We start from the raw sequence: 14,265 nt of genomic DNA on the forward strand, positions 1-14,265 counted from the left end.
ATTTCGGCAAAACAGAAAAGGCTTAAAATAAATAAAATTTCCCTGGACAATGAAATATAGCACTAGTGTGCAATATTTAAAACTTCCCAAATCGAGAAATCGGAGAAAATAGTCAAACAAAGAGGGTTATAGATTTGCATTCCTGCAAACATTTTCCAATGTTTAGAGTAAAAGTGATAAATAAGCAATAAAGATTGTAAAGACTATTTCGTGTTGATTTAATGTAAAATCATGAAGAAAAGATTGAAAATTGAGTAAATCATTGGCAGTTACTTATGGGTTATGTGTTTAAAATTATCCATCAACAACAAGTCTAGCTGGGACTTGACAATCTCTTAAAAAAAAAAAATGAAATCGTGCCTGACGAAAACTGGCGTATATGAAAACAATAAAAAAGTTACAGTCAGAACTAACACCACTGATAACATGTTATTAATCAGTCTAGTACTAAAAGAAATGGACTTTGAAATAAATGGACTTTAAATGAAATTTTTTCAAGCAAATTAACAGCCTATGACATTTAGAAAACAAAAAGATAAAAAAATGTAATAAGTGAAAATTGCGCTTGTGAAATTCATAAAAATATTACAAAGGAGGGTAAACTATTCATGCATAAAGTTATGAACAAGTACAAAGTGTTGGAAAAAATAAGTGCCAAAATGAAAACGCATAAAAAGCATAATTACTCTATTTCAAATATGCTGTTTTTCTTCCAAAACGGCGATACAACAGTGGCTAATAATTATTATACCGAAAATGGAACTTATTGTACCAAAAAGTTGACACTTCACTTGTTATTTTTATACTTACTTGATAATGAAAAACCATTTATTTCATTATTTATCTAATAATAAAAGCAGGAAGTGAACCATCAAGCATTTTAGAGATGAATGAAAACATTCTTATTCTCAAATAATATCTCAATATCTCAAAAGCCTTCTCAAGCAATGATTGCAACATAAAACTTCTGGAAACGATCAACTGGAATTTTTGAGATCTCAACCCGACTTGAACAAACTTAAACAAACTGCCAGTGAAAACTTACTTATTTCCCATCTCCTGAAAGTCTTCATTTATTTAATTAGTCAGTACAATTAGTCGTAAGACACAACTGTTGGGACAGCAATGAAAATAACTTTACAAGCTCATGAATAATAACTCGTCAAAATGCTTATATGACCTTAAAGTTATCTCCAAGATTTCAAACAATCCAAAACGGGAGTCTACTTCAAAAGAAATTATGTCCAGTTCAGACAATCTATAAACAACTAATGATATGTGTTGAAGTTATAATCATCGGAACTCAATTTTCTGCAGGCTTAAATCACCTTTCACATTGATACTTTCGACGTGAGTCAGTTTGGAAAATCTTCGATAATTAAAATTACCGAAATGATTGTTGTTGATTTCAATCTGAAACATAATATTTAAAACTTGATATCAAGAAGTCACTAATGATTACCAAGGGTCATTATGTCAACAAAACGAAAAATACTTATTTAAAGTTGTCCATAACGTTAAACACGCAGGATTACTTATTCGTGTAGAATTAAGAGTGTGCTATCAAACAGATAAATGCGCATGAAGTAATACTGGTATGTATATTATGAAAATGTTTTATAGCATCCAGTATGCACCAATTCTAATTTTCAACAGAAGTTTCTTTATCAAATACCTCACCCCTCGTTCCAGGTATGCTAAAAAAAATCCTACTGTCTTGGATTACGATAAATGAAATATAAAATAGGATGCATGAAATATAAAATAGAATTACTAACTGAAACGAGGTCATTCATTAACAAAAGGTATTGGTCATCATTAATTCCATGTAAACAAGAAAAGAAAAGAATTCAAAGTGAATCATAAGTAATATTCACCAGTGTTTTTTCGAACCAATAAATTTAATTCAACTATAAGAACGTTACAAACTTACAGAAATGTGCTCTTTCTCAAAAGAAAACATGATATCGAAGGTAATTCCCCGTCGAAAAGGGAAGAAGCACATTTCACGTTCTTCTTTTTGCCATTCTCCGAACTCTGTACTATTTCGCACCACTGCTTCCTGCTTAAGGGATGGACAAAATAATTTTAGCAGCTAGAATTTTGAATAAAATCATAACAAACTAAACATAAGAATAAAATATACTTTTAAGACTTCTGGTATTCGAAAGGTACCAAACGATAGTTTTGACTATAGGTAAAACAACGTGATACTTTATCAGGCCATTCTTAATGTGTAGTTAGAATAAGCAAAGCAGAGAATGACACTATTAATAATTTTCAAGTAGATCCAAAAAGTCCGGTATTATTCTCAGCAGTTTTCAGAGTATGCAAAAATATACTCAAATAAACCTTTTCGTTTCCCAATGAAAAATTTGCTCGGAAATGGAAGAAATGTTCCATCGGTGTCAAAAAGTTGATGGTGAAGCACTCAGCATTCATTAGCGGAGTACCGGTAACTAATACCTTTTTTCCGGGTGATAATCCCTCCTCCAAACGCATTTCGAAAGGAATTTTCTGAAATTTGCTACATTAGATGATAACCAATTCTACAGCAAAAATTTGAAACAGCGATAGCTTAGAAATAAAGAAAGGAAGTGGAGGCCAAAAAGTCCTGACCGTTAAGCCCTAGTCGTCATTTCAGAACACAAAGGGTGATTCCATCTTACATTTCGTATTACAAATCACAAAGGTAAGGAATTGTAAGCTAACAGGCTTGCGGATGATATCGCTGACCGTAAGTTTGCCAACTTCGTCAATTATTGCCATTTCCTTGGGAGTTGTACTATTCTGTAAATCGAAAATTGATTAAAATTAATGCAGAAAAGAAATGCGCAAAAGGAGTGTAAAATATCCTTTACTAAATATAAAACGATAAACTTGGAAAAATCAACTAAAATAATAAACTAATGAAAAAGGAGTTGCTTCTCAGTAGACAGAGCTATCGAAGTGTTAGTTTTAAAAAATTAAGGCTATCATCTGAAATTCACTAACAAAAATGGATTAAAAAAAAGGAGATGACGACAAAAACGAACAAAACAACAACAGAAAAAAAGTGAACAAAAGAAATGAAGCATATTGTAAAGAACTATAAAAATGTATTTACAGTCTTAAAATGGGTTGAGGACAGAAGGTAGATAAATAAACAGCAAAAATCAAAGCTCTATTGACACTTTTCCCAGTATAAAATGCATTCAAATCTTTTTGAAACATTCTGAAACTTTTACGAATATTACTTTAATTTATTATGCTTGACTCGGGAAGTACGATTCCTTAAGCAAATATAAATGGCTACTTTATTTATTCCTCAAAAATCCAGACTAACTAGAACCTCCTTTACAATGTGCAAGAATGAGTAGCAAAACCTGTCTGATTTGAAAAGAACCTATGTACTATGAAACGAAATAAATTACATAATGAAAGATTAACTGCGATAAAACATACACATCCATTCAAAGACGCATGCAATTCAGGTACACTCGAAAGTAATGTCTAGTCGAAGATTTCCCACAGTGAACGTTTCATACGTTTAAACCAGAGGAAGAAAACCAAGCACACTCAAATTTGATGTAAAAGCAAAACAAAATGAAAAATTTTGAAACTAAAAGAAACATTTACATTGATGCCCTCATATTCAATGGTACTGATTCGGACATTGCCTCCAATATATATTGTCCTAATATTAGTAATCGGTATTCGATGTAAATAGTCACATAAATGACGACCATCGACAGCAATCTAAATATCATTCATAACATGAACTCTGTTTCAGCAGCATAAATGTTGTTTTAGCTGTCTATTTCAAGCTGATCTCAACCTTGATCATTACCAAATTCGTCCAAAAAGTTCCGGACTAAGAAAATGAAACAAGGACCAGGAAATTCAAATTGTGAGAAGTTAAGACACAAGGTCAACATACGCTGAAATAATTAGCGAGCACCAAGATGCGCATTGAAAATTCATTTCCTTCTCTGAAAACATTTGCATAACGCTCCTCCATACCCCACCGGTTGCCAATCAACGAATTTAATACAATTTGTCGATCAGGTGGAGGACGAAACCTGTGTAGCCTTTATGACATGTTTATCCCTGTTTTTCAACATTTCTTTCCTTTTCGTTTGCTCCATGTATCACAACAACCTTTCCAAGTTACGCGGACCAGAGAAGAATTTTCAGATTTCCCAATAATTCCAAGCATAGTAATACTTTAATGGTAGCTTCAAGTTACAAAAATCAATAAGAAACTTTTTTCTATAAAAAACAGATTAATGTGAAAATTTCCTCCACCTTTTTTCCTTTATCGATTTTATTCATTGTCACATGCACTATTTTCAATCTGCATGGTAGTGATTGAATGACATCGTATTTTTGACTAGATACACAAAATACTATAACAAACCATGAGCTACCGGTATCGAATCGGGGATTGAAATGCAAAGCTTTGTCATCCTGATGATCACCTTGAATGAGCAAACCACAACAAAATTCTACGACGAAACGTTTCTCGTGTGAATCACGCAGAACGGCTCCCCTGATAACAATACTTCGACTTGGATACAACCCATCCGGAATCACCTCCATATATGGTATCACCTGTAGCTTCACATAAGCCATTGACGTTTTTATTCAATTTAGACTTGACGAGAGATCATTACATGTTAAGGTGATTGATTAATTTGAGTTTGAATGAAACCTTTTGTTGTTTGAATATATAATATGAATGAGGTGGAACCTACCGGATCAGCCACGACAACGGTTGATTTCAGTCGTGTTGACGATGCCATCTTGTAAGGTATCTTGCTGATTCTGAACCTTATTGACTGGCAACAAAATCCAACCACCAACTCTGATAATAAAAACAGCACTCATAACAAACCATGTACAACTATTCAGCACTCTCGGGAGTTGTCAGGTTTAACGGACCGTCAAAGTGTTCTGTGATTTTTAACGCAGCAGAAAGTTTAATTCCATTTGGATTGAATTGTTGGGATATCAAAGGGTGGTATGTATCTTTGAACTGTTAGTTGTGCCTTCTTCTTCTGAGCATTGCACCACTAAATTCTGAAGATTGGATAATATTTGTAGTTCGAAAGATTATTTGTAGTGGATATTGAAGGCGTATAATACATGCAACAAATAATATAATATCAGTTGTTCTAGAAAGCAAAAAAGTGTGGTTGCACTCTTCCATCCACTTCAGATGGAATTTCCAGATGGCCAGGAATATCAGGTTGATGTTAGGACGATTACTGCAAGCAGTTCAGCCGAGTTACAGCCACACCTATCGCTGTCTAAGTCTCTCTCCTAATCATCCCAAGAGCATCAAGGAAGTGTCTCGTGTTGGTGAGTGCGTACGGATTTTAGAATTGCTTCATAGAAGGGCCTTGTTTTCCACTATCGTCATCATTAACTATATTCCTTTCCATAATTCTAACAAAAGAAGTTTATCGTTATTCTTTGACTCCAGTCAATGACAGAAAGTTTTCCAGGAAATGAAATGCGTAAAGTAGCCAGGAAATTTAGTTTCCTTACTAATTTAGGATACAACTTTTCAAACTTCTTTCAATTTTTTCAGCCCATTTATCTCAGCTGTGCAACTTGTTGTCTTTCTTTGTTGTCTGCTGATATCTCAGTTATTCTCTTTTTCAAGGGAAAAGAAGCATTTTTTTAATATTTACAGGCATTGACAAAAAAGAAATGGAAAGACCTTTAACGGAAGGTACTGTGGGTGGTTCGGGATGGGTCCCAGTCAGTTTGTTGAATTTTTATAATCGTTTACCGACAGTGGAAATATTTAAACAACATTTCGATGGTATACCTTTCGAGGAGCTCCCAATTGTGCATGTCAAAGCATCAAGGAACAACACACTGATTACTGTCACTGATCACAAAGTACACGTTCAGAACTGATTTTTGTTAAGTTTTATCACAGTTTAACCAGTCATATCGCTGCTATTGGTTCTCGATTTAGTTGGTTCAATTTTCGGTTATACTTTATCTGTGCTGATTTTGAAATATATTGCTAAAAATAATTATATTTGATTTGAATGCTACCTAGTTTTTACCTGACATTTTACTTAATTTTAAGTTCGCTTAATTTTAAAGTCCCTCCAAGCTTAAATCATTTTTGCATGTGTTACTTCTGTAAATCAGATTCCATAAGCGGCTGTAATTGCAGTATAATATTATAACCTACACTTCTTGTCGTTTGGAAGGATTCAAAAATGCGCGGAAAAAGACCAACATTGCTGGCCAAACAACGGGTGTCGCAGCTGGACAACGACTTATTAGGCGAGGGATTCGAACAGTTCGCGTGCTGGTTCGTTCCATCTTTTTTTAATGACTAGAGCTGTTGGCCTCTGTCCATGTTTCAAACTAGTATTCTTTCGAAGACTGAGAAATTTCAAGTTGATTTGTAAGAGACTCCTCATTTGCATGTGAACTATCCACTATGTGAGTTCTGAACAACAATTTCCAGATCCGAGGACTTGGGCCAGGACGAATGACTTCCATACAAGGTATGGCCACTGCTGGTGTTAAAATTGTTTCTATAACCGAACAATCAGCGCTTCCTGAGCTTGGACCAAGACCAAAGAAAATCCCTAGAATCTAAATACATCTTTTTTTCGTGCATGATTTCATGAATATGGTTATAATTTCCTGTCGTAGTACTTCGATAAATATAGGGAACACGTTCATACACAAAGAATTTGCAATATTTCAAAGTAATTTAAGGATTGAAATAAATATTTTTTTTGGCACTATTTTTAGATAAGAAGTCGGTTTCCATCAGTTTAAGTAGTTTGTTGGCAATGGAAAAATGACAAGTAGTTTATTTATCATTGGAATGTTATCACTGCATTTGGGCAGAAGTATATATCTATATGCTTCACAGAATTTGCACTTCTTTTAAAGCTTCGGTTCAAGTTGTAAATATTGCTGCCAGTGCTAAAGGTGGGTGATAGCTTTAAAATATAACTGTGTTATCATACAGGTCGAACACTAGCTAACCAAAAAAAGTTCAACTTGGTCAAGTTAATCTAGATCGTTCGGAGGGTGATTAGCATTATCAGATGCAACTACAAATATTAGAATATTAATCTACATTAAGTTCAACTACTTTTAGTTTGATGGTGCTTATAACCACGATTAACAAACGTTTTATCAACGGTGGAACTTATCGCAGTGTGTATGTCCAATATTTAATCTTGACAGTCTGCTTGTTCATTCATCAACTGATCTTTATATTGATTTTGCACTGACGTTTTTCCGTTTGACATCCTTCAGTTAAAGATCCAGTCAATGTTTTCATGCCTCTACCATTTCCTAGCGGATTCCTACGAATTGTTTTCTTGAAGCATTGTTTGATATGTTAGGGAAAGTTTTAATATTGAATGCGGTTAGGATTTACTTGATCCCAAAGTTCATACATGCGCTTTTGATAGCAGTAAAAGACGAGTTAATGTGCTCTTCAATTTTTAATCTATATATCCAAAAACTTCCCATATGTGTTCACTTTTTCTCAAATTTCCCATTTTTATCATTTGGAAAGAAATTATTTGATTGGTTTTAAAGGGTGTTTTGTATAGGAATTTCAAATTTCTGAAATACATACAGGATGATTTTTAGAAATATAGCGGGAACCTAATTCGTTCCATAGAAGCTTGAGAGGCTTGAGGTTCTTCAGCAAATTTGATTTCCAAGGGATGACTGTCGTCATCATTATTACCGTCATTCTCGTCGTCTTCATCCACATATCCTTCTTCATCACCTTCATCAATCACATCGTGCCCTTTAGGTACCAGACTCACCCTTAATTTGAATGTTTTCCTGCATGTTTTGAAGTTAGCTGCCGCCTAGTTATGATGCTCTAAATTCGTGAAATTATATACAAGCTTGTTTACCTGGATCTAAAATGGACGGCAGGTGAATTGAACATATTAACAGCCCTCCCCAAAAGAATTCGGTCCTCCATCTCTTCAGTTGTTTCAATATCATGCATTGATGGCGTTATTTTAATTCCATTTAGGTTGATATGATTCGAAAATATGTTCTGCATATGATGTATTATTTTTTTAACAATATTCCATGAAAAATTCCAGTTGGGAGAGTTAGATCGATGTCATATCGTCTTTTTTTGGGAATTACTCGCGAAAGATATTCCAACATTTTACTACATTTTGCTAAGAACATTTGCTAAATTCCACTAAACATATGCTGATGCTAGGCTTTTGAAATAGACTAATACTAAATTTTCAAACAATGCTTACTTGAATGAGGGAAGTTGACGGTGAATTTGGCAATAAGGAGGATATCCTGGGGTAATTACCTAGTAATTTTGAATGAACAGACTGAAAATAAATATAAAAATGCAATGAGGGCCGCAGCATAGCACAATGTCAGAGCTCAAATATACTTTAGAAGCGGTTGGTTATACTGTATGTGTTTGAGAGAAAAACAATCTATCTGCTTGTTCAGCCAATAAATCCATCAATCCAGTGATAACATGTTTTCTGCTAAGAATTTCGTTGTAGTACGATCATTCTACGGTATCTTTACTATACCTATTCACTATCAGTTCCACATACCTGACTACCATCATCGCTGTTATCCGAAACATTGCTATCATCTCGAACAAGCTCAGTCAGTACCAGAATATCTCCTTCTTCGGTATCCACCAGCTTCATCACATCATCGACCGATAAATTCCTCGGCAGAAACTTAACCTACAATAAAATCCCAATTTTTTCTCGCGAAATTAGAAATAGAAAAGAAGTGAAAATTCATTATCAGTATTAAAGTGTTGTTTCATATTAAATGAAGTGATGACTGTTAATTGCTAACTCTGAGTTGCATTTAAAATTTTTTCAGTTAAATATAAAAAGACTTACTCCCACATTATGGATATCTCTACAGATGTTTAAATTTCGGCGAGGGCTGGGAAATGACAGCATCGTTTGTGATGATTTATTAAATTTTTTCTTATTAACTGAAATACGCAGAAGGGAATCACCAGGCAATGATCGCATACTGCCATTGATAATACTGTTTTCATTGGCGGAATCAGAACGTTTCCTGTCGCAACTGAAATTTCTTCAAGATTATTTGATTATGTGACGAGAATATAGTTAAGTGACCGACCGAAAAAAAGCATAAAGATGACAGGAGATGTAAAGTGTCGTGTGTTTTTTAGTGAAGCACTCAGAGAAAGATTTCAAGTCTGATTATTTTTGCCTACCTCTGGTTTATATTTCCAAAAGAAAGATCAGCTGAATTTAAGCTTAAATTATCCAGTTGCCCAACTTCGTACGTTCGAGCCATTTCGGACTGAAAATAATTTTCTAAAATGAAGTTTGATTTTTCCTGTTTGAGGAGTTAGTATTAAAAATTGTGAAATATTAATTGACAAACGAATGCATGGCTTGCTTGTCCTACATTAAAAGCGTCGCAATTTATTGAAATTCATTTCATGCTAGTCGAAATATAAATTATAACTTCCAAGAATGTTTGGGATTAATTATAAGTTTTAACGGAAGACTTTAACTTTGTAGTAAGTGACTGAACCACTTACTTGTATCAAATTAATACACATAGAAACTAACGAAAGGCCAACAATGATATAAATGAATAGCATGAGCAAATATTTTGGCTGCGTCGGGGTGATATCACCGAGGCCAATTGTGCTGCAATTGAAACTGCTTGCAAAGAAAGTGAATTCTTTCAAAGACAGAAATAAACAAGCAAACATTCTATGACGACCAGATATCCCAAATTCGGGATGTGATTCTAGATGAACCTGGCCCAGGAGCGAATAGGACATTTTCTGTCTGATAAGACCTTCCTGAATGTTGTTCTTCTATTTACAGCTTCAAATAAATTTATTGAATTCGTTGAGTAAACAAATAAATATATTCTCTGACGATCAGATATTCCAATAAACAGTCATATAAGTTTGTAGAAATTGAGGTGAAGCGAATTAATTAAACTAACTTTACCCCTAATATCCATTCTGCAACAATCTAGATATTCTTTTACAATTTATTCATTCTTTTAGAAATAATTGGATGCAGTTGTTGTAAATTTCAAAAGGTTAGATTTAAATTTCATTTCTCAACAAAAAGGCTATAACCAACAAGACTATAACAAAATTCATATCTTCATTCTGATTAATTCAATTTCGGGTTTAGTGATTGGCATTGATGTCCAAATGACAGAAGTAATTTACACGGTGGCCTAAAACTTAATTTGAATCTTAATTTCTGATCTGACATTGGGCAATACAACGCATATTCAGACATTTCTAGGTCAGAAGGAAAGGAAAAGGTAAAAAAGGTTTCATGGTGAATCGTTTTAACAAATTAACTGTGTAAGCTTTTTTTGAGGTCTTATTTCGATCAATGCTCAATATAATTTCAGTTAGTTATGTCTTTTAATTGCAAACAAAAAAAAAATTGAAAAAAATTTGATTGCAAAAAAAATGTGAAAATTGCTGATTCTAAAAAAAAGCAATACAAAATTCATATTTGAATACAAGTAAAAGTGACGTACTTCCGGAATGTTCTTGAAGTAAGGTGCTAACAAAGAATGATATGATTTTGATTACGTTATGATATAATGCTTCGCTTGAAATGTATATTTTTTTTTTCCAATAGTTAATTGAATTATAAGTGTTCAACCAATAAATGACTTAACATAATACCTTAAAGATATGAAGAAGAAGTAAAAGGCAACAAAATAATCCCAGTCTTTTTCCCAAAGACAAAATGTCGCAGAACAAATAAATATCCATGCAATAACAACAGATATTGCTATCGGTATTGGTAAATCAAAGATTTCGAGATCTAAAAGAAGTCCTTTGTTTATTTTTTATCTCGGGGAAATTGTTGACCAATAGGACAATACAGTACAGAACTTTCATTCACATATCTGGTCAATTTTATACTTTTCAATTAAAATCTTGATAACTTTGAACTTCTGTTTACAGTAGTGGAGTAAAAATTCAGCGAGGTTGTTAAGGAGAATATCATTTGGGATGATTTGATGATTTTAGTGAAAATTCCAAGTAAATTTTATCATATACTTTAGTTACCGTACTACTGTTGAAAGAATCTGACCTTTAACATTCACTGATCTGAGAGCGATTAGCTAATTTGAAAACTAAGACGAAGTTTCATTTTTTGAGACTCAATGTTCAATATAATTTCAGTTAGTTATGTCTTTTAATTGCAAACAAAAAAAAATTGAAAAAAATTTGATTGCAAAAAAAATGTGAAAATTGCTGATTCTAAAAAAAAGCAATACAAAATTCATATTTGAATACATACTAAAGCAAAACACTGGGTCGATAATTCGCTTGGGAAGATTTATTGGCTAAAGAGGGATACATCCATGAGGCCTTTTTGCGCATCAAAATACTGCTTTAACTGCTATATTTCTTTGTAACTCATATTATTGACTACTGGGAATGAAGTCTTCTGAGATTTAAAATTTTTAGCTAAGAGTGTAGAATTGAAAAAAAGTTTGACAAATTGCTGGTCTTGACAGATGAAAATGTCACGATGAAGTGAGTGATCGTTCACATTTGCGCGGTAAAGGTTTTGACACGTACTTTTACTACTTATGAGTGAAAAGATGAAAACTTTTCACTTCTTCCTAATATGATTTTCTTATTTATATTATTATTAAATGAGTCAAAAAATGGAGTTGAAAGACCTCTTTTATCTTCTGCATCTAGCTCCCGAATTTCGGCCATTGTCTGCTTGGTGCAATAGCGGAACAAACGGCGACATCCACATTTAGTGAGGTACCAGGGAGTTTTAAGACACTTCGTCAATAGTTTACCTGAAATTGCATATTTTTCCGGCAAATTTCATACGACTCTTCTCTTTCATAAATTTTGACATATAATATGGATATTGTATCCAATTTATTTGAATTTATTTCATTCAAGTATATCAATTTTATTTGATTATTTGGTGTCAAAATATGCAGAACAAATGCGCCATTTCATCTGACTTCGCTCTTAAGGTTTTTTTAGCAGACATTTTAATAAATTTAATTAATAGGTTATTCCCATACTTCCGTTTTTTAATTATTGCACAATATCATTGAGTAAATTCCTGATATATTCTTGATATAAATACTTATATACAAATGATCGTTAATTTTGATCTGAAATAATTTGTCAAAAATATTATTCCCTGATTCTTCCAGAAAGTCTTGAGATATTCAAGCATGTCCTACCATTACAAAGGAATAGAAGGAGCAAATTATTTATTAAAAAATGTGAAGTTGGATTTTTAGGGAACTGCATAAATGGACAATAGTAGGATGACAAAGTGGAAAATATCTACTCTCAATATCATTGGCCTGTCAAGTTGCAGTTCAAATTCCTTTTTATTCTCTATTTCAATTCAGTCTTAACTATTTACGTTAAATTTTCTATAAATCACGTCTTTGCTATTGCAATTTAAAAAAATGTTATTGCAATCTGTGCGTCATTTGTGAAATTTGTTGAGTGATTTTTGGAGACATAACTATTGTTTGATATCGACTACTAACAATAACATTTCTTTTTTTGTTTTGTGATGAGACGCATTTTCACACATGGGAATTGAGGAAAATCTATCCATCCTTGTAATACTAATGGTCCTGTGACAATTGCATATTTAAGGCGGTTATAACAAAAGTAATCTATCATGCCCCGCCAAGCAGTCCGCTATTGGTACTTAACATTTCAGGATAACATTTTTGGCGAAACTGTCACAAATACACACATAACACACACAAACACACACACACACACATACACACACACACATACACATACACACACACACACACACATACCATAATCTCAGAGATTTTTAAAAATTAAGGGTACTTCATTTGCAGTAAATATCTTATCCAAAGATATTAGAAGTAAAACTCCAACTTCCCTGGGTCGATGGTACTTAGGAGGTAATTAATTCTTTTGTTTTGTTCTTATGAAAATCAATAATCTTCTAGGGGTGGCTGAGTAATTCTATTTCATTTTATTTATTCGAACAAACAGAAAAGACAGAAATAATATTTGGTGGTTTTAGTTTTCCCCATTTTAAATACCTTAATTTGTTATTTCTCTCTGTACAATTAATGGAAAAAAGATTTTAGTCAATGCCTGGAGGATTTCTATTTTTCAGGCATCAATTTCACTCCAAATAGAAAATGTCAAAAATGATATTTCTAATTAAAACTTTTGTAAAACATTGAAAAGTTTTTGACCTTTAAAGGGTTTCAAAAAGTAAAAAGCAAGAATAATCGGTGAGAATGGATGAAGAAAGTTTTCAGAAATTTTTTTTTCTAGAAAATCCTTTTTTTTAGAAATTGAAGTTAATTTTCAGAATTGAAGTCAAGAAAAAGGTCAAATATATTTCCCTTTTTTTTTCCCTACTCTTAAGAAAAAGGCTGAGAAACTATTTACGGTTATTCTCATAGGCTAGTTTGTGACGTTCAAATTGCAAGCTACAACAAGCCCTTAAAAAAGTTCTGCTATTTCCAGGCCAATAAGTCTATTTGAGGGAATGTTGACTGTTTCAACTGGTCCAAAGTCTGATTGTGAAAGAGATCAAACTAGTGGATATAACTTGGAAAGATGACAACTTTGTGCCGTTGTACAGAAATGGATAATATTCGTGTCAAATATATAGCGCGCTTTTCTAATGGAAAAAAAAGAATGAGTAGCTAATAGCAAGTGATTGTCAGAAATCATTTCCTGAGGGTTTCAACTTACTATTGGTCGATGATCTTCGACTAAACAGCTCAAAAGGGTTGTCTGACAAATTTTATATGTTAATACCTTATATGGTAATATATGGTAATATATGGGCATATAAAAATTTATATGCTAATACCGTAAACAGCAATGCTGGATAGTTTCCATCTTCCATCCACTTATCCAATGTGGTGGTAACTGAAGTTTTCAATACCATACTTTCAGTCAGCTAACTATCACGTTACTTTTAAGTAAAAAAAATGAACCGAGATCATCAAGTATACTGAGGACGAGTGGAATACCAACAATCGCATAAAGCATTGTAAAAATACGACCAGCTGTTGTAGATGGATAAAGATGTCCGTAACCGATTGTTGTACAGATTGTCTGAAAATTGTGAAACTTCAGTAAGCCTACTCATTTTTTTTACTTTAAATACTTTATTTACTATAATAAAGCAATATTTCATTTATATATATATATATATATATATATATATATTAATATTCTTT

General features: G+C 32.9%; 3 protein-coding genes across 3 annotated transcripts in view; 1 reads left to right on the forward strand and 2 right to left on the reverse strand.

The window, feature by feature from the left end:
* Positions 1-1,118: 1,118 nt before the first annotated feature.
* LOAG_07697 (hypothetical protein) lies at positions 1,119-5,167 on the reverse strand. The gene is made up of 8 exons (XM_020447513.1): positions 4,737-5,167; positions 4,400-4,593; positions 3,920-4,061; positions 3,619-3,738; positions 2,713-2,790; positions 2,353-2,517; positions 1,934-2,062; positions 1,119-1,413 (listed from the first exon to the last, which is right to left on the reverse strand). Exons 1-8 carry the CDS (start codon positions 4,782-4,784, stop codon positions 1,294-1,296), a joined length of 996 nt encoding a protein of 331 aa, XP_020302265.1. The 5' UTR covers positions 4,785-5,167; the 3' UTR covers positions 1,119-1,293.
* LOAG_07698 (ribosomal protein S11 containing protein) lies at positions 4,912-6,727 on the forward strand. The gene is made up of 4 exons (XM_003143231.2): positions 4,912-5,343; positions 5,681-5,892; positions 6,179-6,319; positions 6,479-6,727. Exons 1-4 carry the CDS (start codon positions 5,214-5,216, stop codon positions 6,611-6,613), a joined length of 618 nt encoding a protein of 205 aa, XP_003143279.1. The 5' UTR covers positions 4,912-5,213; the 3' UTR covers positions 6,614-6,727.
* An 898-nt stretch (positions 6,728-7,625) lies between these two features.
* The window catches only part of LOAG_07699 (hypothetical protein), a gene marked incomplete at both ends in the record, with an annotated part of 7,771 nt that continues 1,131 nt past the window's right edge, over positions 7,626-14,265 (reverse strand). Inside the window, 10 exons of the mRNA XM_020447514.1 lie at positions 7,626-7,812; positions 7,905-8,053; positions 8,271-8,351; positions 8,589-8,726; positions 8,892-9,084; positions 9,239-9,327; positions 9,572-9,683; positions 10,700-10,841; positions 11,713-11,841; positions 14,020-14,140. Coding sequence (XP_020302266.1) covers positions 7,626-7,812; positions 7,905-8,053; positions 8,271-8,351; positions 8,589-8,726; positions 8,892-9,084; positions 9,239-9,327; positions 9,572-9,683; positions 10,700-10,841; positions 11,713-11,841; positions 14,020-14,140 — 1,341 coding nt within the window. The remainder of the gene's footprint in view (positions 7,813-7,904; positions 8,054-8,270; positions 8,352-8,588; positions 8,727-8,891; positions 9,085-9,238; positions 9,328-9,571; positions 9,684-10,699; positions 10,842-11,712; positions 11,842-14,019; positions 14,141-14,265) is intronic.

This window comes from Loa loa, assembly GCF_000183805.2.
Source record: "Loa loa unplaced genomic scaffold supercont3.5, whole genome shotgun sequence".
Taxonomy (NCBI): Eukaryota; Metazoa; Nematoda; class Chromadorea; order Rhabditida; family Onchocercidae; genus Loa; species Loa loa.